The sequence below is a fragment of the Filicampus tigris genome, chromosome 18 (assembly GCF_054856515.1).
Source record: "Filicampus tigris isolate MCC_2025a chromosome 18, RoL_Ftig_1.0, whole genome shotgun sequence".
Classification (NCBI taxonomy): domain Eukaryota; kingdom Metazoa; phylum Chordata; class Actinopteri; order Syngnathiformes; family Syngnathidae; genus Filicampus; species Filicampus tigris.
Genome location: NC_141234.1, coordinates 2,311,224 through 2,336,562, shown reverse-complemented (window position 1 = coordinate 2,336,562; position 25,339 = coordinate 2,311,224). Strand labels below are relative to the sequence as shown.

At 47.8% G+C, this 25,339-nt stretch overlaps 1 protein-coding gene across 1 annotated transcript; it reads right to left on the bottom strand.

Moving 5' to 3' along the window:
* nfatc1 (nuclear factor of activated T cells 1) lies at window positions 1–24,572 on the bottom strand. Its single transcript, XM_086014409.1, has 10 exons — window positions 24,184–24,572; window positions 20,900–21,926; window positions 20,667–20,826; window positions 15,275–15,480; window positions 14,776–14,948; window positions 13,439–13,579; window positions 7,787–7,842; window positions 6,019–6,151; window positions 5,237–5,665; window positions 1–914 (listed from the first exon to the last, which is right to left on the bottom strand). The coding sequence occupies exons 1-10, from the start codon at window positions 24,203–24,205 to the stop codon at window positions 859–861; spliced, it is 2,403 nt and encodes an 800-aa protein (XP_085870535.1). The 5' UTR covers window positions 24,206–24,572; the 3' UTR covers window positions 1–858.
* Window positions 24,573–25,339: the final 767 nt, after the last annotated feature.

The window sequence follows — 25,339 nt, the reverse complement described above, 5'->3', positions numbered from 1 at the left end:
AATTGTATTCATGACCATATAAAAAAAAAGAAGGAAAACAAATCTAACTAAGCAAGATTCCCTCTGCTCTTTCTTTGTATAGTTTGGATGATTTACTAACAAATAAACACAAATCCAACATTCGGTAGATTATATCAAGTGGCCTAAGAAGGATTCTTTGGTAAACTTCAATGAGATGCGTTAAGACTCATAAATACATGTGCGTATTAAAAAACGAATAATAAAGTAAACTAATAGTAAGAGGCTGCATGATAAACATGGATACACAGAGCACATGCAAGCGGAATAAATATTAAAAACCTTCTAATATTACTATGTACTTATTGCCACTTGTTAGTTTTTGCTTCTTTGGTCTTGGCAGCAGTGTGAAGTCAAGCTTTGCTGGATTTGAGATGATTTGTTCTTTGGTAGTCATACAGAATATTATTAATAATAGATTGTCTAAATGCTTAAAAATACATTAAAAACTGTACAGTAAGTCCATAAAAGCGTTAAAAAAAACAAACAAAAAAAAAAACACCATACCACAGCTTGAGTGCTTAGCTTTTGAAAATGCTTCAAATGAACACTTAAAAATATGTAAAACCAACCTAATGCATTTAAAAGTATTTGCTTGTTAAAAGGCACTTTCCGTACGCATATTGCTATTTTTATATACATGACGTAACTGTTAGGTACTGGATGCTTGACAAAGTGCAGCACAGGATGAAAAAGAAATGATACTTGGTCCTTTATTAATTGAAAGGGACTAAAAGATGCAAAAGAAGGCAGGTGTTGGACCCTGGTGGTCATGGCGATGCATTTGTGGAGACCGAGCGCGCCCATTTTGATTCAAGTGTCATTTTTGACTCGTTGTCCTTATGCGTGGCTGTGGACCGAGATGCTGGACAGATCGTTCCTGATGATCTCATTGACTGCAAGAAAAGGAAAAAAAAAATAAAAATTCAATAAAGCATGAGATTGATTAAAAACTAAGCGGATATTTTAGTAATATACCGTATGTATGCATGTGGTCACATACATGCATGTATACAAGCTTACACGTCTAATGTGCATACATCAAATGAGTCATCTCGCAAACGCATACAAAGATATGCATACAGTGGATATAAAAGTCTGCATACCCCTCTTCAAGTATAAACTCCTTTTATAATATTTTATTTTTTTTAATATTTGAGGAGGGAAGTAAAAATGAAGAAATGAAATGATATGCCTGCACAGGTGTGCACACCCGGTCGTCACTGGGATGCGGCTCTGTTTGGAATGAACCGACCACATTCAAACTTCAACTGCACTAAGACGAGTCCAGGTGGAGGCAATTATGATCAGTTCAACATAGCAGTCAGTGCTAGCGCAAAACCTTCAGGCATCTGTTCGAAAGAAGAAAAAAAAACGACAGGAAAAGCCTGCCACTTGACACAATTTGGAATGTGATTGCGTCATCCAAATACAGCCGCATCCTAGTTATGAGGGTGTGCGCACTTGTGCAACCACATCATTTTAGCGCTTTAAAACAATAACTTAATTTCAGGTTATAAGGCACATTAATGGTGGAAAAGAAGTTTGGGAATTGTTTGTGTTGGTCTCTTTCTTTTTTTTAATACCACCAAAAACCTAGCACTCAAACAGGGGTGTGCAGACTTTTGTATCCAACGCACACATGCATTCAATTGCGGCGCAATTTAACGTGTCCACGAAACAACGTCAGCACCGACGTGTGTGCATCTGCCAGCTCGTTCACTGTTTGCCGTGTCCTACATTTTGAAGCGCAGGATCTAATTGGAGAAGAGACGTCAATGTATCGACGGCCCCAAAATAGTCGAGGGGGACGCCGCGGGCGTTGCCAACGCTCTCAGCCAATCAACGCTTCTTCCTGGTCGAGTTGCCATGGAGACAGAGCAAAGCGAAAAGATGCTCAAGTCCTCACATTGTCAACTTCGTCATGGTTTACTTTGCTTTTGTTTCCCTTTGTCACAAATCATCATTTCTTGCATTTCTGCTGTCCCCCAAAATATATTTTTTTTCACAGTACCAACTACAAGTTGTAAAAAAAAAAATAAAAATTGTCAGACGTTGAAATCACTTTTTGGCTCCCTTCTTACACGGTACACAAGCAACCTAAGTTGGTTAAGTTTTTCAACCTAAGTGGTGGGGTACCTAAAAGGGGGGGGGGGGGGGGCAGCGGTAGACAGTGCTGCCCATTGATTGGTGGACAGAAAATAACTCCAACGAAACAAGTTAGCAATTTTTTAGGCTGCAGTAGACATGCTCTTGACCTAGCGTGTTAGCACGAGCGAGCGCAGGACAAGTGAAGGTGGCAACTCCGGCAACAGGCAGCAGGACACACTTATGACTTGCTGCGTTATTGCAGCGGGCGGTCGACGGCTTTTCTTATGAAGTCATCCAGGAACGTGCTTCCTGTCCCGCGGATGTACGCAGCAGCTGGCGCCGCCTGATACGGAGGCCCAGACACACACGTATAGAGACACACTTTGACCCACGCGCACACATCCGAGGAACTCCCAAACAATTAGCGGGACGGCACCGCCGGCCTTTGCCAAAACGGGGTTCAAACAACAGCCTCCCGCCCCGCATGAGGGGGATAAAACAAACGCACCCCCCGGCCCCGCCCACCTCCAAAAGTTTACAGCCACGTTTTAGTCCAGACCGCAAGCCGCGAGATGTTCTTGGCTTGGCTTCTCGGTGCTCCTACTTTGTTACTGCGAAGCGCTCGCGCACACAAAATGCTTCTGCTGTTCACCAAAATGCCCAAAAGTGGCAAAAAGTGTGACGGCACATCTGTTGCGCAAGCGGTACGTTCGGATTTCCTGTTGTTCTTGAACACAACACCGCTTCCAGTGCTTTGAAAGTGGACTTTGGTCATCAATAATCAGCCTATAGATATATATATATGACATTTAATATAGAAGGACAACAAAAAGGAAAGATAATAGAATATATATTATAACATATTATAATATAAAATAGAATATAAAATAGAATATATTATATTATATTATATTACATCATATTATATTATAATATGATGCAGTGTTTCCTCTGCTTGCTGCTGAATGAAACGGGTTTTTTTTCTTACGCAAGTAGCAGCTGCTACAGACATTTTGAAGGCGAGGGTGGGGAGGAGGGGGGCGGGGGGGGGGGGAGTCTGTTTTCCGCATCTCAACATAAAACAGACATATTCTCTGCCCTTTGTCCCGCCGTCGGCCCGCCAGCGCTATTTTTACTGACATGTAAATCTTGCGCTAATGGCGTTCGGCCTAACGTCGCCTTCGGGGCTCGGCCTTTAGGAGCTCGCTCGCTCGCTCGTTCGCTCGTTCGCTCGCTCGCCCGCAGGCCAGACAGTCAACATGCGACCAGACGGCGTGAGTCGTGACTCACACTTCCCGTAAGAGGATACCTGCGATTGGATGGCGTGCCGAGATGGACGGCGGACAGAAAGTGGATGGAACGCTCGAAAACATCCCGCTGTGGCAATCTGTGAGCTTCTTTCTGGAATTTTCCAGATGGTTGTTGATCATTTACTGTCACAAATAGGCAGCGGCGTGAGTTGACGTCAATCGGAATGGTCGGGATGTCACTCAGTGTATGTCTTTGTGCAGTTGGTGAAAAGTGTGGCATGTTGGCTCCCTCTAGTGGTACGCAAAAGAATCACTGAATTCAATGTTCGAATAATGCATGATATAGTTTGTACAGTTCATTTATTAAGTGGTTTAAGTCATTTAATATTTAAGAAATTGTTGTTTTTTTTTTCATTTAGGTAAAATTTATTTTAGTATGAAAACATGATGTAGTTCATTAAATGTGCTGCTGCATCATGGAATTGATTAGCAAATATAACGGAGTAAAAAGTAAAGTAAAAAACGTCATGTAAAAATGATTAAGTCAGTACAGTATATTAAATTGATTCAATACCATTGTTTGATAACTAACGGTAATGGAATACATTCATTGCTCATTTCTTTACATTCCTATTGATTCCTATCTATTATTCCACAAAATGTTTTACTAGTGATGAGAATAACCTGTTTGGATAATGGATGGATGTTCAATGTCACTTGCTTCTGACCGATACCTGTACCAGTATTCACTCTGAGTACACACCGAAACAGAATACCTATAGCTCTTGTACTTTTGATATATATTATGTGATTCCATTTAACACAATGACCCAAAAAAAGTCTGACACGGATGATGATTTGCTGATGTGTGAAACTGCCGCAGTATAGTGCCAACTACTGCCAAGGAAGATTTACTCAATGTCAGATTTTTTTTTTTTTTTTTTTTTGCCTCAAGTGTCTGTGGCTGGTATCGGCAGCCTCTGTGAGTACCCGATACCGTAAAATAAGTGCTGTATCGGCCAGATTCCAATATCTGGTATCAATACTCGCCGTTCCCCGATTATTATATATTAATGCAAATTTAGTCATATATAAATAATTGATATATGGATGTTGATCATTATTTGTAATCATTAATGATAAAGTCCATTTTCATATTCAATTTCATATCCGACAGTCGGGTTGTGCTGCTTTGGTGAAAGGAGCTCCAAAGTTCAATTCAGAAACACTCATACTGGAATATATAAAATTGAAACTCATCTAATAAACTACCGTACGCTTTGAAAGTAATTGTCGTCTGACTTTGAACTTCATGAGCTCCATTCCAGAAGTGAAAGGTTACACCTGAGCGGCGCCCGCCGGGCACCCGACGAGGCTTTAATGACGTGACCGACCACATGAAAATGGCCGCCGCTGAAAACAGCCGCAGTTGTGGCTGCCCCTCATCCCCGAAAGCGACCATTATGGTCACGGCGGCGGCGGCGGCGGCGGCACCACGTGCGACGTCATTACATTAACGTAACCAGACGTGGAACCCGACAACAGCGACTTGTTCAGAAACTGGAACAAGCAGAAACGATTCTTTGCATTTTCATGTCCGAAAGAGCTACCGACTAGCGAGGACTTTTTGCCACCAAATCTAAAGTTGCCTTCCCAGAGGGAAAGTGGCTTGCTAGCTAATAAGCTATCACGTCAAACAGGAAGTGGTGCTGGTATTGTGAAAATACTTTTGGCCACCAACTTCTGGGGTACCATGGTGAAAGCTGCATTTGGGCACTAGGCAGTTTTGACAGCTTCAGCGGCCGCGATCGAAGCGGCGCCGTGCGCGTGCCAAGCAACAGCATGCGGCAAACCGATGCAATCGAAAGACCGCTCACCGTCATCGAGGTACATCTGGTCCAGCTCCTGCGGTTCCTCCTTGATGCTGACGCCCAACGGCGGGGGGCCGCCGTCGTCCGGCGCCTCGGGCCGCCGCCCGCTCTCCGGCGCCTCGGCGGGGCTGCCGCCGGGCGAGAAGGCGGCCTCGGGCGTGGACGGCTGCGACGGCGGCTGGAAGCGGCCGGGGGTCTCCTGGATGATGGATACGTGGGGCATGGCGAAGGGCGGCGGCGGCGGCGACAAGTCGTGCAGTTTGGGGCTGCTGCTCGGCGAGCAAGCCGGGTTGGGCTTGGGCGCCGATCTCTGCTGAGCGTACGTCAGCTGAGGCGGGAAGTAGGGCTTGGGGTGCACGGAGAGGCCGGGCCCCAGGGGGGCGCACACCAGAGGGGCGTCGTAGTCATCCCGGGGCTCGGTTTTGATGGTCGGAACTGAGCGGAAGAAGACGACGGACGTGAGTCAGCGCATTTGTACGCCAGCGGCCTTGTGGCTAGGATACCCAAACAAACATAATCAATGAGACCTTGTGTCCGATGACTCATAGAAACATTCAAGCAGCGGGAGAACAGACGGGCTTGGGTTTTTTTTTTTTGGTTTTTTTTTTTTGGGATCCCGCTTGCTTCCCGCCACGTCCAGCGTACATGAGACACAAGGGCTTGACGCACAAAATGGTGGCTTTGAACTGGACTGGATTGGATTTGGTCCAGTCAGCTTTGCCACCGGGTACGGGACTCCGCCCATTAAAATAAGGACGCACTCATACCCGGCGAAATGTGGCGTTTACCTGTGGACGGCACGTAAGTGAAGCGCTGGTACTGACTCCGTTTCCGCTTGCCGTTGCAGACGTAGAAGTTGACGTGCGCCGGCGTGGAGAGCCGCTGGTTGCGGTAAGGCGGGACTTCCACCAGGAGCATGTTCTGAAAGACGAAGAGCGCGCACTCAGCAGTGGAAAGTTTGGAAAAACGACGACGTTTTCACAGCTCGACGTAAAATCCGGTGGGCATTTTGTTTCATAAGAGGACGCACCAAAAAGTTTCAAGAAGTCTGCCAGCCTTTTTGAATGAATTGCCTCAATCGAACAGTCTAGAAAGTCGGAATTTTTTTTTGCTGCTGACGAAACACGAAATGATGTGAACGAGTCTATCATAAGAGGACACACAAAAAAATTTGCCCCGGACCCAGAAGTGGAATTCAGCCATTTTGACTTAAAGCTGCTATTTCGGGCCAAATTCCAGGATGCGCACTTCGAGTCGGTGAAGTCAAATGAAGCCAACCGAGGCTGCCCTTGATTCGACCAAAACAAGAAACTTGATCAAAACGCCTCGAAACGCTTGGCCATCTGCGACGCGGTTGCACACATTTGTGACAAATTGCCTCATTTCCCGGTTGGCCACGCGGCTTTTAACGCACACGCGCCGGCTGGAGCACGCCTCGGAACTTTGAAAGTTGAAAAGTTTGACTTTCAACGTGAGCAGCGGGGAAGGATTGACGCTGACAAATCGGGCTTCTTGCACAATGATGACTCACCCAGATGTGATGTATGTCATTTTAATAGTAAGAGGTTGAGAAGTAAATCACAACAAATGCAGCGTGCGGGCGACGGAGGCGGTGAGCTATTGTGCACCACGAGCCAAGTGTTCCAGCACTTTCTGGAATATGCACGCACGCGCGCAGGGGAGCAGGTGCAGTGTTTCGCGCAAAAACAACCTCTAATCCTGCCCCCCCCCCCCCCCCCCCCCCCGCTCCTGGCTCTCCCACGCTCCGGCACCGGCGTCTCCGCTAAGCAGGAAGTTGACCAGGAAAAAGGTGGAAAATAGGAGCCCAACAAAGACTGGCACCACTGCGGTAACTATGGACGTTTTTTTTTTGTTTTTTTGTTTTTTGTTTTGAAGCTGCTGATGCGTACGAGATGAGGTCATCTGCTGGCTTGTGTTCGCATAGTCAGGTACACTTGCGCTCATCTGATGAGATCCAACAGGATGAAGTTGACTTTTGCAAAGACAACGAGGCTTACTTTTGATGAACATATTTTTCAATGAAACCCCCTGATAGTGTTCATTTCTGCTTTTGCTTCTTATTCGGTCCAAATACCAACGGCAACACTCATCGGGTGTAGGTTGAACCTGATGAAGGTGTCGAACTGTGCGGGGTTAAAAGTGCCCTAAAACCAAACTGACCGATGGATCTTACGTGCACGTGTACCTAATGGAGTGGCCGATGAACTGTGTGAGCTTAAAACTGCAACCAAGCTTGGTTGGTCGGACAAAGGTGGAAAATTGGCTCCGGGCAAAATAAATAGCAGATTTTCTAAATGCGATGCGTTTTGGCCACATTGGCATTGGATCTGACTTCTAGGGTACCTAATGAAGTGGCTGATGACCTGCCGGAGGTCAGCAGTCACACGGGGCTGAGTTGGAGCAGCCCCACGCAAACGAGTCAGGAGCAGGAAGCGGGCGCCGGTAAAATCGCTCATTTTCTGAACGGGGTCTTGGCCGCACGACGTGTTTTTTTTGACGATTCCGACGCAAACTGACCACAGCGGTTCAACTTACATGCTTGGAGGCATCTCTGTCCACTTTGGCCTCCGTCTCCCATATGTGGTGCCCGTCTGCAGAGGGGAAGAGAAAGAAAAGACAGATGAGGAAAGCGCGCGAGCAAAGAGAAGCGGCGGAAGGAAGCACCGCTCTCATCGTCTGTTACATCACTGATGGAGAAAGCAGCGACGCGACGTCACAGCGTCTGACCCTCGTGCGCTCATGTCCCCCCGGAGGGAGCGAGAAATCGGATGCCAAAAAGAAGAAGAAGAAAAAAAAAAAAAAAGAAATCCCTGAGTCATTCCAAGGAGATGAGCGACATGTCGTGCGGGGCCTCGGCGAGTCGACGCGCGCGGAATCCCGACAGCAGCTGGCGAACTCATTAGCCCGTCGCGTCTGGAAAGTCGCCTCCGACACGCTCTGGCGAGAATCTGCTCTGCGTCACATCGAGGAGCTTTTGTGAATATTTGTGTTGATTTAGGGTCGGAATATTAGAAGCAGCTCTCGGTGTCGCATACAGTGGCGCTTTGACCTACAAGTTGTTCACGTTGCGATTTTGCGGATTATTTTACGGGGCAAAATTGACATGACGAGCGGCGACGTCGCTGAAGGCGAAGTGAAACTAAAATGGAGCAGTGAAGGTGTCGCAATGCCCTCGCATTTGGGCAACGTCCGCCGGTGTTTGAGGCGGACGCATACGGGGGGGGGGGGGGGGGGGGGGGGCCGAGGCGGCGGGGTCGGCCACTGACGGCTTCCGCGATGCCCCTTGTGGACGTGGGAAAATCCGAGCGCAAGTTTTCCAACCGCAAAGCGGACTTCCAGCTGCCCATGAGCTCACTGGCCAAGCATCTCCTTGGACGAGGAGGACCCCCCCCCACCCCCCCCGGACGCCAACGAGCAAACAATTTCAACGTCGGAATGCCTTCTCGTCATCACACACTTTGTTTTCCGTGCGTCCTTCCAGGTCCTCAACCGTCTTTATTCCCCTTTGAGGGTCACGGGGGAGCCAACCGGTCCCAGCACCGATCAGCGAGGATCAATGCGCCGTCAATCCCAAATTGATTGCGGTTGGAGTGGGAATGGATTCAGGAGTTCTTCTTTGGATTTATTTCGGCTTTATGAAGTCCTGATGGCGCTCCGAGACCTTCGCTCGGGATCGAACGCGAACCCTGATTGTGCTTGTGCTGGCTCCTTGAATTGTGACAAATGTTCTTTGCTGTTTGAATGTTCCGAGAATTAGAAAAAAAAAAAAAAAAAATCAAGCCGAGGCCCTCCGCAGAGTGTCATCCGAGGCCAAGACTGAACAATCCTAACTTCAAGCGGCACCACAGGCACCCACTTCCTGCATGTGTCTGAATTTGGACCCATTCTTGCACAAAGTTTTGTGGAAATGAGTTGAGTGTTTTTTTTTTTGTTTTGTTTTTTTCCCCCCACCGCAAAAACATTAGTGAAGCCCTCCTTGGAGGAGGCCGTGAAAGACGGCGCCGTTGGAAGGGAGGTTGTGTATATATTTGTCTCCATTACAGTCGGATTGATGATGAGCAGGTAGCAAATGTGACAGGGGGAAAGTATGTGAACGCCTTTGTGTATTTCACTTGGACCTTGCCCCCGTTATGGTTTGAAAAAAGCCGAGGCATCGAAAAGCATTCAAGTCAACGGTGGTCTTCCTTTGAAAAAAAAAAGAAAAAAAAAGTTCAACCTTGTTGGATTCCGACCGTACGAAAACGTGGCCGACGACAGCGTCCGCCACGCGTTCATGTTTCGCATATCGCAATTAAAATGAGGGACGTGATCGCCGCGGACTGGATTTGACAACCGCAGAATGTTCCGGGGCAAGAGGGCAACATCTGCTTGGCCTGTGCTGATCCAGAAGCAGCCCCCCCCCCCCCCCTTTCTTCAGAGCACAATATGGTTCTTAGCTCTGCGGCCCACCGTGCTGGACAAAATCCAATATTATCCCAAGTTCAACAGTCTCTCCTCTCCCCTCCTCCAAATAAACCCAGTGGCCTTCTCCTGACATGAGCCCAAAAGCTGCGATGCACAATAGCGTACACTAAAGTCAAGTGTCAGCGCGGCTTCATAAAGGGACTCAAACGGGCCCTTGTGCTGACTAATTGGGTCTGGGTGGAGGCACTTTGGTGCCTCCAGTCAGGCGGCGGCGGCGGCGGCAGCAGGGTGGCAAAGTACAGTAAACACAAACACGTGAGCTCAAAGGCAACCCTTGTCTATGATTCTTCCTTCCTGACGCCACAGAAAACTTTGCGCGAGATCTCTGGGGAGATGAGAGCTACGCAAGACTCGACCCAAAAACCCCAAACACTTCACTTCGCCCCAACTCTGACCCTAAACCGAAAGCCACCCACCCCTTACCGCTTTCGAGCTCCTATCCCCCTGCTAATCTTCCCGTAAGATCGATTTAACACCCAACACCTTGAGCCTGAAGCGTCGCCAAGGCAACACAACACGGACGCGCAAAACGTCAACTCAACTCGAGCGCCAACGGCGCTAAGTGAAGCGCGGCGATCATTCGCGGGCCGGCGCTTTTCGGTCACCTTTGACGGGCGTGGCGACGTGACGGCCAGCCAGGCGCAGTTTTGAAACCTCCAGAGAAAGACAAGAAGAGGGAGGTTCGGTTTACTGGGGGGGGAGAAAAAAAATTTTCAAAAGCTAACGACGAATGTTTAGCGCTGCAAATCGTGGAAAAGTGCAACTGGTCTCGGGTTTGGGAGCAGGCATTGCGTTGGACAATTTCTGCAAGAAAATCAAAGAAAGACAAAAAAGTAATCCAATAGGCGTAAATAGAAATAATTAGTAAAAAAAAAAAAAAAAAAAAAAGAGGCTTAAAAAAAAATGTTACAGCCTTGCGTTTTCTATTTGTCTCCTTCATCCATTTAATTGCTTGTGTTGACACCCGAACAAATCCTCAGACGCCTCCGGCGGAACCCGACACCGCCCAACAGATCCCGCCGAAAATGAGCAATTTCCCAAATGGGGTCGCTTATCAGCTTTGGGAAAAGAGACGGTGGAGGTTTTAGTTGACAAGGCGATGCTGGAGGCCCGTCGAGGAAATGTGGGAGAGTCGATGCTATCTGCGTTATTTGTGACGAGGACGACCTTGATGCTGTTCGCAGGTGCAGATGAGCAGGTGAAAGAAGAACGCCAACACTTTTAGTAAGTTAGCTTTAGCATTAGCTCTTTATTTGCTACGCAGCCTAAAATGACGCTCGCTATTCCGGAGGATTGAGAATCAGCACTGCCAGAGAGGTTTTTCATTTCACAATGGATTCATTATTGTAGTTCGCTTTGTCCTACTGAGAATTGTTGCGAATTTCATCCTCTCAAGTTACCAAACAAGACAGCCGGTAAAAAGTACGAATTTAGAAGATATAGGAATTCCCTCTAAAAAGATATGAACTTATGGCCTTCGTAATGACAGAATTACAGCTTTTGAAATTTTATTTCATGTTAAGAGATTTTGGTTGATACATAGAGATAGAAATTTAAAAACCAAAAACCAAATAATTGTATTTCATGAAGGTGCTTTATCGAATTCACAAAAAAGCAAATGTGATTGGACTTTTAATAATTGTATAATTGGATGGCTGTGGACTTGCTCTTTTGATCATAAAACAAAAAATAAAAACGTATTTCATTCATAAAAAGTAAAAAAAAAAAAAAAAAGTACAGCTTTACAAAAAAAGTAAATTATGAATATTGAATTGAAAAGCTGTTTACTTTTATTGTTTATTGGTCATAAGATTTAACAATATGGATAACGCATGAAAAATGATTCTTAACCATAACTTTAAAAAAATATTCAATTCAAATAAGTTATTTGTTTCTTTTGCCATAAAAGATAACAATAAAAAGAATTATTCATATTTCTAAAAAATACAAAACCTATAATTATGTAGACTGGAAAAAGATATTTACTTTTAAAAGAGATGGACAGTTGTTTTCCTTTCATAAAATAAAACATGCATACACAAGCTGTATATTATATAATACAAACCAAATCTGTTTTAATTTAAAAAAAGAAAAAAAAAAAAAAAAAAAAAACACACCGAGAATCGCATCAAGTGACCGCTTTTAAACTCTGCTGGAAACATCCACAAGGACCTTAAAGGGGAAAGCAGGGCTTTCCTCTTGTGTGAGTCATCAACACGCACGCACGCACGCACGCACGCACGCACGCACGCACGCACGCACGCACGCACGCACGCACGCACATTTGGAACGTTGTTTGTCATCTGAGTGGAAACACAGTGGAGATTGTTGGCCTCGGAAGCAGAAAACTAAACAATTGATGGTTTTTGTGTTGTTGGCAGCCCGTCGAGGCGGGCGAGCGGCCGCGGCGGGGGCAACCCGTCCTGCCGACGCGCGCAACTGCAGGGGAAACTCTGAGACGCGCACGCGCGCGCGCGCACACACACGTGCTTTGTGGCAACGTCCAGCAAGGGAAAATCCTCCTGGACGCCGCCGACGAATGATATAACCAGAAGACAACAAGCTTTGTCACGTTGTGAGGACACGGCTTGGACGGCCGCGTGGAAGGATGGAAAGGTGGAGGGGAGGCGCGCGGGGGCGGGAGGGTGTTTTCCATGGCAGGATTGGCCGGGAATGCGACGCGGGCGCCAAACTCGGGGAAACCCTCGTCGGGTCCAAAAGAGAGAATCTTCATGTTGCGGGGTAGGAAATGGCTCCCGCGTTGGCCCTTTGATTAGGAACACCAGCACTTCAAAGAACCGAGATATCAAGGTTCACTTTTTACCGGCTGAATTTGTTGAATTGATTGGGCTTCAAGCCCGGTTAAGGTATTCAAACAGTGGTTGGGGTTGAACATTTCTGGTGACAAAGTAGGGTTTCAAGACCGAGATTTCAAATCATGGGCGCGAATCAGAATTTCAAACTGTAGCGGTTCAAGCCTGGCTGAGTGTTTCAAGTCAAGGTCAGCTGGGGATAGGCTCCGGCACCTCGAGGTTCAAATCTATGGTCGGGCCTTTAAATGAGGAATTCAAGCCTTCTTTATGGTTGCAAATTGCACAATGCAGGTGTACCTAATGAAATGACCCGCTGGTGTGTATTGACATTACCCCCTTCATTCATTTGTTTTGTTTTTTTGTAACTGAAATCCATCCCGTTATCGCCGTTTTAACACCAAGAAGCCGTGAGTCACAACTGCGGGGATGACCCTTCCTTCCTTCCTTCCTTCCTTGCTTGCTTCCTTCCCTCCCCCCTCGCCTCGTCGTCTCCCTGCCCCCGGTGGAACAATGCAAAGGCTTCCCTTGTTTTTGGGAGCGCACGTGCGCCTTGCCCGGCCCAAACGTCACGTTTTTACCCCGCCGAGGCCAATCAAGAAAATTGCTGTTTGTAAACCAACCGCCTCCTCCTTTCTTTCCCTCCAAACCCAAATAGCTCCCAGTCAGAAACGTGCGCGCGCGCGCACGCACACACACACACATACACACGGCCTGCTGAAGAAGGCAATGGAAAGTTGTGCAAATGTAAATGTGCTGGGTTAAAAATACAGCACATTAATGTGCACCACATGTGGCACTCTGGCAAGGATGGAAGAGATTCTGATGGGAGGGGGGACGGGGGAATAGTCCTGGGGTTTCTCCAGGGGAGACACGCACTCGGGCTCACGCACACGCACGCACACACACTCACCTTGAGCCTTCTCCACAAACACCACCTTGGAGTCGGCCTGGAAATTATGCCCGTCCAATTTCAGGGTTTGGCCTCCGGGGGCAGCGCTGCTATCCGCGCTCTGCTTGTCTACCAGGGGAAGTTCTTGGGCCGACCGCTGGGCTGGATGTGAGAGAGCGGGAGGTGAATATGAGGGGCCGTATGGAGACAATTCAAAATACCTTTTCTCAGACCAGCCTCATTCAAATGGTCTCGCATGCTCAACTGAAGTTTTTTTTTTTTCCCCCGCATTCACACGCTACTGAAAGACTCTCACACATACTAGAGAAAATCTCTCACACATTATAATAACTGAAATTCTCTAAAAAAAAAAAAACAGCAATTTGAATGTTTCAGTAGTGAATTTCAGTCCTGAATGTGTGACAGTGTTTCAGTAGTGTGTGCGTCTGTTTGTCAATTTCACCAGTCAGGGTGGGAGTGTTTCAGTTATGTGAGAGCATTTCCACAGTATGTGTGAGACCTTGATGTTTCGATAGTGTGTGTGTGTGTGTGTGTGAATTTCAGCAATGAGTGTGGAAGAGTTTCAGTCATGAGAGAATTTCAGTAGTAAGCGTGAGAGGTCGTTGAGTCGTGCGTGGAAGAGTTTCTCCGCAGTGTGTCTCATTAGTATGTGTGAGAGTGTTTCAGTGAGCGTAATTGTGTTTCAGTTGACTGTGACAACATTTGAGTTGCAAGCGTGAGCGCCTTTCAGTTTGTGGACGTTTCAGTTGTGCGTGTAAAAGTGCTTCTTCAGTTCTGTGTGAGAGAGCATTTCAGTCACGTGTGAGAGAGCTTCCAGTGGCTTGTTCGAGAGAACCTCAGTAGTGTGCGTGTGAGGGGATTCCATAAGTTCGCCTGAGAGCATTTAGGTCACCTGATTCCCTCTCTTACACGCCACTGAGTTCACGCGCCGCAGACGCACACCCGTTCCCCGCTTGGCCCCGAGCATCCCGACGTCAACTTGCGTTTGTGTGTTCCGTCAAATGATGGATGTTTGCTCCTAAATATTTACTCCAAGAATATTTTCCCTCAGCATGGCTTCACTCCTCTTTTTTTTTTTTTACCTTCTCACTCCCCTGCGTGGTTGCGTTCTGCTTTTTCTCCCCCCCCCCCCCTTCTTACTCCCAACCTTGCTGCCTGAATTTCTCGTCAGAAATACAGATCGTCCTTCTGTTTGACCGGTTTGGATTTCAAGCCAGGGTTGGGATTTCAAGTAAGGGTTCGAAGCGAGGGTCAGGGTTTCAGACGCGGCGGGGTAGGGTTTCGAGTCAGGGCTGAAGTTTCAAGTAAGGCATCGAGGAGGGTTGGGCGTCACTCACAGCACTCGATGGGGTTGGAGGCGGCCTGCAGGGAGACGGTCCTGCCGCCGGCCTGTCCGATGTGGACCCTGAACACCATCCGCACGCGCGTGTTCTTGCGGCCGATGTCCGTCTCGCCCTTGCGCAGCTCGATGTCCGAGTTGCGCAGCTTGAGGATGCCGGCGCAGTCGATCCTGCGCACACAAAAAAAAAAAAAAAAGGAAAAAAAAAAAAAAAGTCACAAATATGCTGACTGGATGAACAATCATTCATGATTCCAATTGGGAATTAGAGCTGCGGTCGCATGTTAGGGTTCCAAGCTAGGGTGAGGTTTCAATCGAGGGTTAGGGTTTCAAAAACGAGGCTTTCAAGCCGGGATCAGGCTTTGAAGCCAAGCTTTCCAATTACTGCTTCAAATTAGGGTTTCAAACTGAAGTTAGGGTTTTAAAAGAGGGATTAGGGTTCGACCCGAGCGCCGATAAAGTATGGGGCGGCGTAGTGTGGTACGGAGTGCACTGACATGGCTCGCATGTTGTTGTCGGGCAGGAGCGGGATCTCCAGCACTTTGGTGTTGTTGTTGCAGACGGCCTCGTGGCTGGGCGTGGACACGGTCTTGCCGGTGATGCGGTGCACCTGGTAGAAGGCGTGCGGCCGCAGCAGGCGCTCGTCCGCCGTGCCGATGAACAGCTGCAGCGTCAGCGGCTCCTTGGACACGTAGCCGTGCAGCTGAGCAGAAGATAGCAAAGACGTAAAAAAATTAAGAAAAAGAAAAAAAAAAAAAGAAAGAAAAAAAAAAAAAACGCTTCACCAGCCGCCTGCGTGCAAATTAGGGTTGCAAGGTTAGGGTTTCAAATGAGGTCGACAGCCTCAATTAAGGTTTTAAAGATGGGCTAAGTTAACAAGTTTGGGTGCCGAGACAGGGTTAGTGTTTCAAGCAAAGGATACGGTTTCAAATGGCTTACGGCCTTTGTTAGGGTTTTAAGACAGATTTTTCAAAGTGGGGTTTTGAAACAGGATTGGGGCTTCAAGTCAGAGTCGGGCTTTCACGTTAGGCATTCAAATTAGGGTTTCAAGGCAAAGGTGGAGTTTCAAATTCGCCTTTATTGGGGTTTCAAAAAATGGGCTACGGGTTCCAATTGAAGGATTCAAGTATGTGTTAGGCTTTCAAGTGAAAGTTTGGAGCAAAGGTTAGAGTTTCAAATGAGGGTTTAGAGCAAAGTTGTCCACAGGAGGCGAAGGTCCCGAATGTTGACGCGACTCAGATCTTTATCGCTGAAAAGCAACCCGGGAGGATGAAGACGTATGCGCTCAAGTCGCGGCGACCGCACGTCCAAAGCGCTTCCGGACCTTGACCAGGCACACTTAGCTCCGCCCCTTCGGGACGCGCCCTTGGTGGCAAGTAACTGAGTACCCCTAAAGTTGGACATGATACTTTTTTTTTTTTTTTTTTTTGGTGTGTACTTTGGACAATAGAAACAGGTGATTTTCTTTTGTAATTAGTCTGTTGATAAAATGAGGAAAATAATACGATTAAATGTTTTTCCGTCAGTCTACAAAAAAAAAAAAAAAAGAGTTCGGCTCGCCATTGCCGCCCAATAACGAACCAACGAAGCGCGTCTTGCGGCGCGTCGTCCCCTCAAGTCCGGAAGTGGCTTAAATTAAAAAATAAATAAATAAATAAAAATAAAAAATGCACGGAGGTCAGCAGAGTAAGACGGCCGCTTAGTCTAATTACAAGCCAGTTGCCACGGGGAAACGCTGGAATCGACTTTTCACTTAGCAACATGTGATTAGCAGGAGGATCCCGCTCAAATCTTGTGTGTGCGCGTGGGGGTGTGTGCGCATGTGTGTGTGTGTGTTTGTGTAAGGAAACGGGCCGCTGCCTAGCAATGATGTTTATTTAAGCGCGGTGTCAAGTGAGGTCTCGGGCCCACGCAGCAACTCTCCACATTCAGTAATTCTCAGTTTGACTGATTTTTTTATTTTTTTTAACCAAACGGCAAAAAAAATGCAAATAGTCAAAATAAACGAATGCCTTTAAATAAATAAACATACAAACAAATAATTATGTCACTGTCATTTAACTTTAGGTTTGAGGATATATTTCATATCTTTTTAAATTGAAGTACATAACGTGCACTCAATTACTTTGTATTGCGCATTAGTGCCACCCGCAGGATTGGAGTGCAACAACCATCGCTCAGCGAACTCTTCCTTTTTTTTTTTTTTTTCTTCCACATATCACATTACGCACGATGCAAAATCAAAAGACATTTGCAACTCGTCGGAATCAAAGTTGCAGCCGTTCTGCGTTCTGGTGAATGATTTTCCGTTGCCGTGCGCCCAAAAAGCCAAAGTACACGCACGCACGTTCAAACGCACCATCCAGCTGACAACACTCTGCCGAGGCAATTAAAGGTCGGTTAGAAGTTTGAGGCCCCTCCCGACTCGCTCGTATTATCGCCCACCAGAGGAATGCCGAGACTCCGGCAGCTCAAGGCACCGACGAGGAGGGAGGCCGGACGGGGAGGGGGAGGGGGAGGAGGAGGGGGGATGGGGGGGGGGGGGCGATCATTCCGACCAGATCAAAACAATCCAAGCGGTCACGCTTTTCACGTCACATGATGTTTGTTGATATCTCAACGGAATCAAGTGGACCAAGGCCAATATTCCAAAAGGAAATGAATTTAATAAAACGCCTCATGACCCGGACATGAGAATTGATGAAGTCTTCAAACTCCAGCATTGGTCATGTTTATTTCAAGCTGTTTTGGTCAACACTCTAAATTGTTTTGGGTGTTTACGAAACATCTACTTTGAATTTGTGTAACATTTTTTTTGTTGTTTTTTTTCCAATCATGGCCAAAAAATGAGCTAGGTTCATTCGAGTCTCTAACTGTCTTTACAAAAGAGTACGTTTATGGAATAATCTACAAATGATCTTTCAGATATACGAAAACCTACACTAGGTTGGCCGATGACGCAATGCTAGCGTTGACGTTTGTGATCGATCTACAAGCTATGTTTATTGATGTAAAACTAAACCGTCTCTGGCGTTTATGAACACAAGCCTGTTAGGTAATTGGGCTAATGATTTCATCAAATTAGTGAAGCTCGTTGAACGTTTTTTCACATTTACTAAAACTAAGTGGACGGTTTTTCCGAAAACAATGATTTGATAGGCTAATGATGAATGACAATATGCGCTGTTCGCAGGAGTCCACACTTTTTACATGCTTACCAAATTATACGTTACGTTTGTCGAAGACTCAAAACTGTCCATGTCGGTTACGAAAAGTGCGCATGAGATTCATTGAAGACTCGAAATTGTCTTTGAAGTTCCCGCAAACCGTCGGTAGCTCGGATGAAGCGCTTTCTTTCCGCCGCGCGGTGTTGCGTTACATTTTCAAGGGTGGCGAGCGCCGTTGTGGGGTTGGTTTGCGCCGCTGTAAGGGTGGCTGGCGTATGCGGTCGCGGCGGGCAGCCGGGCAGCGGCGGCCGATGGCATCAGAAAAGAACAAAAAACAGCCGACGCTGCCCGCGTGGATTCTGGAAAAAGGGAACCACAGCAGAATGTTCCAGAATAAACTAACAGAGATGGATGGGGGGGGGGAGCTGGGGGCGGGGGGGGCGTTCAGAAGCGGCTTGTCTACTGTGTAATGGGAAGGGGGGCCTCCTTGTTTGAGGCTCCCTCCGACACGGCTCGAGCCGCCTGCCAGAAACGTGTGTGGTTTCGCCGCGATGATGTCAGCCATCGCACACGGGAACTTTCCTAAACAAAGACACGTCTGTGCGGCGGCGGAAAAGGAGGGGAAGAGAGAGGAGGGGGGCGACATTTGGGTTTTTTTTTTTTTTTTAAGCGAGAAAACACACTCTCTCTTTCACTGCCTCCTGTCCTTAAATCGGTAGCACCTAGGCGGATTTGAATAACCGAAAGATTTGTCGTTTCAAAGATCGCTATGAATTTGTCATGTTTGAGTTTGGGGTTAATCGAGCAATTTGATTGTTCTTAAATAAGGCAACCAAAGGTTTTTTGAAGCACAAAAGACATACAACAAAGTCACCGAAGGCTGCAAAAATGTGTTTTTTGTTAACTTTTGTCTTCAGTGTTTACGAAAGAAGACGTCAGGTTTTGCGACAATTGTCTTTGATGTACACAAACCCTGACGGTCGAGCTTGTCGATTATTCTGAATTGTCCGATGGTTCCGAAAACGCGAACGTCGATTTTCTTCCGGCGATTCTAAATTGTCTGTCGAAAGAGTGTATATTGGCTTTGGCGACGATTCTAAATGGTCTTTAGCGTCAGGGAAAACACGAACGTCAAGTTTCATTCGAAATTGTCTCCGAAGTCGACAAAATATCGACATTAGCGCGCCTGCCGCAGTCCGAGGTTTGGAGTTCCAATCTCGATTCAACCTCCCTAAATTGTCTCTGCATGTTTTGGTGGTTTTGTGGGTTTTCCCCCCAGCGTTACTTGGCTCAACAAGTCAAAAGTCATCCAATTTTGCAAAAAAAGCCCCAAAATCCATTCGCACATTAGCCACCTCGCACTGAGGATCACTGCACTGCATTCTGGGAATGCACGCCAACCCGCCTCTCTTGGCGGCGTTCATGGCCAGTCCGAGGTCGGCACATTGAGGCGGCAGAACATACCTACGTACTCATTTCTTAATGTGACTAAGCCGCTGCTGGTCTCAGAGCTCAGTCCACATCAGGCAGCGCGTGTGCGTTTGCGTGTGCGCGCAGCAGCCATGTGGGACGCAATGGAAAAACCAGTGAGTCACCCTCGTCTGGACAGGAAGCCACTGGCCGGCCTAATGGCGTATCCCATTCAGAAATGTGACAGCTTTAAATAGCTTGCCACTGCATTTTGACACACCGGCGACAAAGCGGGCGGGGGAACGCAGCGGAGGTGAGAAGGGGCGAGGTTGCTCCGTTTGCCGGACAAGCCGTGTGCGGGTCGTGTTGCCGCAGCAACTGGGAACCAGGTTGCACTGGGGAAGAGCTTTTCTATCCAAGCAACCCATCCGGCAAAACGTTAGGGCGGGGTTGGGGCACCCAGAAGAACTTTCTTTATCTATATTTTGCCGCCAAAACTTCAGGCACTACCGGGGACTTCAAAAGTGTCCTGGTGCTTGTGTACCCGGAACTAAAAGGGTCTCTAACCGATTGCTGCAACCCAGAAAGAGTCCCTAGACCGGGTCCCCGGAATGAGTCAATCAATCTCCAGACCAGGTCCTAGTCACATTTATCGAAAGGATGACACGGCACTGCACTACTTCCTCAGGCCGGCTGAATGGTACTAAAATGCAAAACAGACAACCAACCACAACTTTATCCAGCCGTACTGACACCAAAAGTTCAGGAACCTTTCAGTAGTATTATACTGCACAAGGTCTTCTTTCAGGCCCCAATAAATTGCGCCCGAATTCAATTTGGACCGTATATCCTGTGGTCCAAACATAAGGTTAGTGTTGAAACATAATTTGGGGTCCAAACCTGTGCCCTCCACCCAGAGCCTTGATCCTTACCAGGAACTTCAGCGGTCCTTAGTACCTTACTCTCCGGCTGGCTGTCGTCTTGAATTTGCGTTGCGTACGGGAATGGACAAATGGAATGTTTAGCAAAGCAATGACATGGGGGGAAAAGTACCAGAACTACCCTTCAGATCCACCGCAGACCCATCGCCAAAGGTTAAGGAACTTTTAACAAGGACTACCCGGCAAACAGAGTTTACCTTCCGAGCCAGGTTTTGACATTCAAAATTGCTAATACTGTGGCATAATTGTCCATTTACGTACAGTAACTGGGTTAGATCAGCGCTGTAGGAGCGGAACTGCGCTAGGCAATAGTTCCCACAGTCCAAACACTGTCCACTGCTAGCAAAGCGTAAAGCAGTCTGGTTCCGAACCTGTACGATGGGGTGTCCTCCGCCCAGAGCCTTCACTGCCCCCCTGCTTCCTTCAGTCTCATAGTGAGCCCGGTGGTGGGACTTGGGCTGCACCTCAATCTGTAGGCTGTACGGTCCCGAGCTGGACGGCAATTGCCAGTCGAGGGCCGGCAGGGACGGACTGAAAAAGACCAGGAACGCCCCGTTATTTTCAATGAATTCAACACACTCGGGTTTTGATGTTGTGTCTGTACCTGACGAACTGCTTGGGCTTGGACCAGGAGTACTGGTGCTGAGGCACATCGAGGAAACCTCCGCAATATGCCTCCTTTTTCAGAGGCAGGCGGTTCGAGAGGTGTTCGTCTCGACAGAGCTCCCCGGGCGTCAGCTCTTCGCCGCCGGGCTCCAGCTTGAGGCTGATGGTGGGGCTGTGCTCCAGGCTGGTCCTGCGAGCTTTCATGGGTATGCCTTCCCCGAGGTCAGCCATGCCGTCCGTGCTCAGGGCGTTAATGGCCGCCAAGATGGCCGAGTTGGTGTACTGGTTGGTGTTGGGAAGCCAGGACTCCTCGGTGACGCTGAGGCGGGGCGAGGTTTGGGGTGACGGTCCCGGGGAGTGGTTGGGCGTGTGCTGGTAGTGCTTGTTGGCTGTCCCCACGCCGTTGAAGCTGTACTTCCTCTTGGCACCGCAAGGGGAGTTGGGCCTGGAGCCGCCCCGGCCAATGAAAGGGTCATCCGTCACGCTCGTGCGAGGCGACGCGGAAGGGGAGTGTCGCGGGGAGCCGCCGGGCAGGGCCAGCGTGGAACCCTTGGGGGACACCGAGGGCGACTGCCAGGGAGAGTTTTGCGGCGATTGGTCGTAGTTGTACGAGAAGCCCGACTCGTAGGACGACGCTTCCGACTGGCAACTGCGGGACGAGATGCTGCTGGCCGGACTCAGGCAGCTGGGATCCCGGTAACCGTCGGCGCTGGGAAGGGTCAGCGTGACAACCGAGTTGACCCGCTTGGCCACGGGCAGGCTGTCCTGTTCCGCCTCGCCCTCGGGGAACTGACCGTAGGCGGTGATCTCGATGCGAGGGCTCTCCAGGGCGGGCGCCCCGTTTGGACGGACGGAGTAGTAGCCGGCGGCGGCGGCGGCGGCGCTGAGGTCGTCCTGGCCGTCGAAGACGTGGGCCTCCGACACCGAGATGACGGGGCTGGACTGGAGGCTCAGGTACTGCGGGGCGAGGCAAGGGTTCCCCAGCGGGAGCGAGAGGCTGACATTGGGCGTGTAGCCATATGCGTCTGGAAGACAAACACATGGACTTTGGATCGCCGTTCATCAACAGTGGCAAGAGACACCCGTCACGGTTTACTCTGCCTTAAAGCGGAAGTCAACCCAAACATATTTTTTTTTTTCAACAATACGTTCCCAGCTGGCCCACTAGTTGAAACGCGGCCATTTTGTCTTCCGTGGACTGAAAATGACATCACAACTGCTCACGACCACCAATCACGGCTGACCTGTTTTCTGAATCCGAGCCGCGATTGGTCGTCGCGAGCAGTTGTGATGTCGTTTTCAGTCCACGGAAGACAAAATGGCCGCGCCCAGAGATGGCTAAAAACGAGTGGATTAACACTTATTACACAAACGCAATATTTATCAGAATGCCCGGTTTCAACTGGTGGGCCTGCTGGGAAGATATTCCCCCCAAAAAATGTGTGGGTTGACTTCCCCTTTAAACAGATTTTCTATCGAACCGCCCTTCCGTCCATCAATTTTCATTCCCCAGTGCTAACCAGTGGGACTACCTTTGTACTGGATGGGGGTGGAGCCATTTTGTTGGCGAAAAAGCGGAGGGATGACAAAATGGTCTCGTCACGAGCAAGACAAATACATGCTTAGCCCAATCGTCATGTTTTCGTTTACATATGCCTAGATCGTGTCTTACACTCCCCACTTTGATCCACCGCAGCATGACCAGTCACACTGGGCTTTGGCTACGGCCGGGTCCAGGAACAATGACACAGAACATTTCCGACGGTTTGAGTCGTGTAAATGGAGACCAGGTGGGTGGCGGGGGTGAACGCATATTGTATAAAACAAACTCAAAATAAACTCCATCTGGCCCACATACAACCAAACCCGACTTCTCCTCATTTCACACGCGCGCTGTTAAATCGCACCGTTACAAAGTGCAACGCTGGAGAAACGGCGCGTGTTTTTGTTGGTGGCGGCCGAGGGTGTCTACGTGGTCCCGTCCGTGCCAAAAAGCCTGGGAAGCAGACGTCACCCAAGCAAGCTCAAGAGGCTCCCGTCTGCTGTAAATTTACATGACGTCAGCGGCACCCGAGCAGGCTGAAACCACAAGAAGGCTTTTCTTTTTTTTTTTTTTTTTTTTTTTTTATATTCATCCCTGGCTGAACGGCTAAATTTAGGACGCCTCAATGTCCCGCCAGGTAGTAACAAGATGCTCACCCTTTTTTTTTTTTTTTTTTTTCCCCCATTATTCAAGATCTGCTTCCCAATGTTTGAATATAATGGCTGAAAATATGCAAAGACAGAGAGCTACGAAGGACTCAGTTGCGGTGAGCTTTTCAAGTCTGACTTGACTGTCTGGACAGGGGCTTCTTGCTGGCACGGCCACTTTAGAGCGCCTCATTGTCCACGGAAAAGCACCCGTGACGACGATGCTGTGAGAATATTCCAGCCACTGAAGGCTTTGAGAGGCAATATTTTTGCGGCTCAAAACATGTCGTTTTATGTAGACGACGCAGCGTGCAATTTGGAGGTCCTAGTAAGTGGTATTTGATTGACAGTCGACGGGGGTATGTGTGTTGCATCGGCAGACATGCCCACAACGTTCAAGAGCGGCTTGATTTTTCATCATCTTAAAGAGCTTGGTGACTTCACTTTTTAAGATCTTGGAACACACTTTGATTGTTGGAGCTAGAAAATTAGCAAAAAAAAAAAAAACAAAAAAAAAAAGAAAAGGAAAACATTCACAAAATGACGCAAAGTGGGATCCATGACATTTTTTAAGTGGCCAACAGCGATTTTTCTTAATTGTAATTGACTCATCTGAGTTGTGGTCTTTAGTATTTTTTGTAATTGTTTTAATGCCGGATACAAACATGTTTAATTTTCTTAATCGAGTTTGATTTGGTAAAAAAAAACAAATCTGCATCATCAGCATTATGTTTTGATGTCTCAAAAAGTGCTAAGAAAAGCATGCACACTCAAATATTTAAAAACGATCCATTTACAGGATCCAAAATGAGTTCCAGGATCATTTTTCAGCATTTGTAATATTAAATAATTAACCAAAATGCATATGCTGATGTCATATACATCACATTGTCAAAAGGGACATAATTGGCATAAGGAAGCATCTCTATTTTTGCATGAAAGTGATTCATCGTCACACTTTGAGTCTAAAACGGTGTTGGGAAGTGTGCCAAGTGCCACACGGACATTTGAAATGTGTCATCAGACGTTCCAAAAGTACACTGAACATTATAAAAGAAAAAGGGCAAATAAGTGACAAAAGTGAAAACTCACCCTCCTCGGCGGATTTCATCATCTCCTTTTTGAAGCCCAAAAAGCACAACACAGTGACGTCAAACTGTTGCTCCGGATGCAAACTGGCTCAGTTCGTGATCCATAAAAGCACTGCAGTTGCAGTTCTCCCGCCGTTTCTAAAAACCTTGTTCTACTGAAGTGGGCAATCCAGAAGAGTCGGTTTGTAGTGGGTGGGAGTGGGAGTGGTGGTGGTGGTGGTGGTGGTGGTGGGGGGGGGGATCCTGGTTCCGTTGGGTCGCCCGTGACCGTGACGCATCGCTCGGGCTGCGCTCGGCAACTGGAGCGCCTTTTAAACCGGGGGATCACCTCAGAGGATCGCCTCCCCGGGAGGGTCCGGCCCCGCCCTCCTCCGCTCTGGAGCGCCTGTGACGCAAGGGTGCGTGCGTGCGTGCGGGCGCGCGCGCTCCCGACGCCATCCGGCGGAGATCCTGGTGGCGCGCGCGCAGGCGCAGCAGCGGACGAGCCAGGCTGGCAGGGGAATCCTGGAGGAGTTGCAAAGACCGCGTGGAGTCCCAAGAACAGGGTCACAGCGTGGACCGGGGGTGGGGGAGGGGGGTTGGGGGGCGACCATAATATTAGGAAGAGCTCTCACGATGACACAGATGAACCCAAACGGAATATTAGCATCTTAACAGTGATTGGAATGGAGTTACAGTAACATATACAATAACTAAATAGAATAAATAAATGCCAAATATAAATGATAAATGATATAAAATCCACATACGATAAAAACAATAAAGACTCAAAAAATATTAAAATATAGAAAAAAAAAACATGAAATATAGCATACGTATATGTAATGAATAAACTACATTGAAACAAAGTCAAAATATTTGTTACTTCACCTCTAATTATAAAATTATTCAACTTTATTCAATTTTAGCAAAGAACAATATACAACCTAAAAAATTAAAACGACAAAATGAAATAAATACCAAATACCAGGGATGGGCGTGCACCCATACCGGGTATCGAATTGGGCCCATACGTCCTTAATTTAAGATATCAAGTAGTCATGGAGGCTAACGATACCAGCCACCGATACTTACGGCAAAGAAAATCTGACTTAAAGTAGTTGCCGTTATACTGACGCAGGCTGACACTGGCAAATCACCTTCTGCGTCACTAAGAT

Bases quoted from the DNA above. Each gene is read 5' to 3' on its own strand.
- nfatc1 (XM_086014409.1), bottom strand. From the start codon at position 24,205: ATGATGAAATCCGCCGAGGAGG. The intron at 14,949-15,274 runs GTCAGTGCACTC...TTGTGTGCGCAG, and splicing joins GACAACAACATGCGAGCCAT to GATCGACTGCGCCGGCATCC. The intron at 6,152-7,786 runs GTAAGTTGAACC...TTCGTCTTTCAG, and splicing joins ACAGAGATGCCTCCAAGCAT to AACATGCTCCTGGTGGAAGT.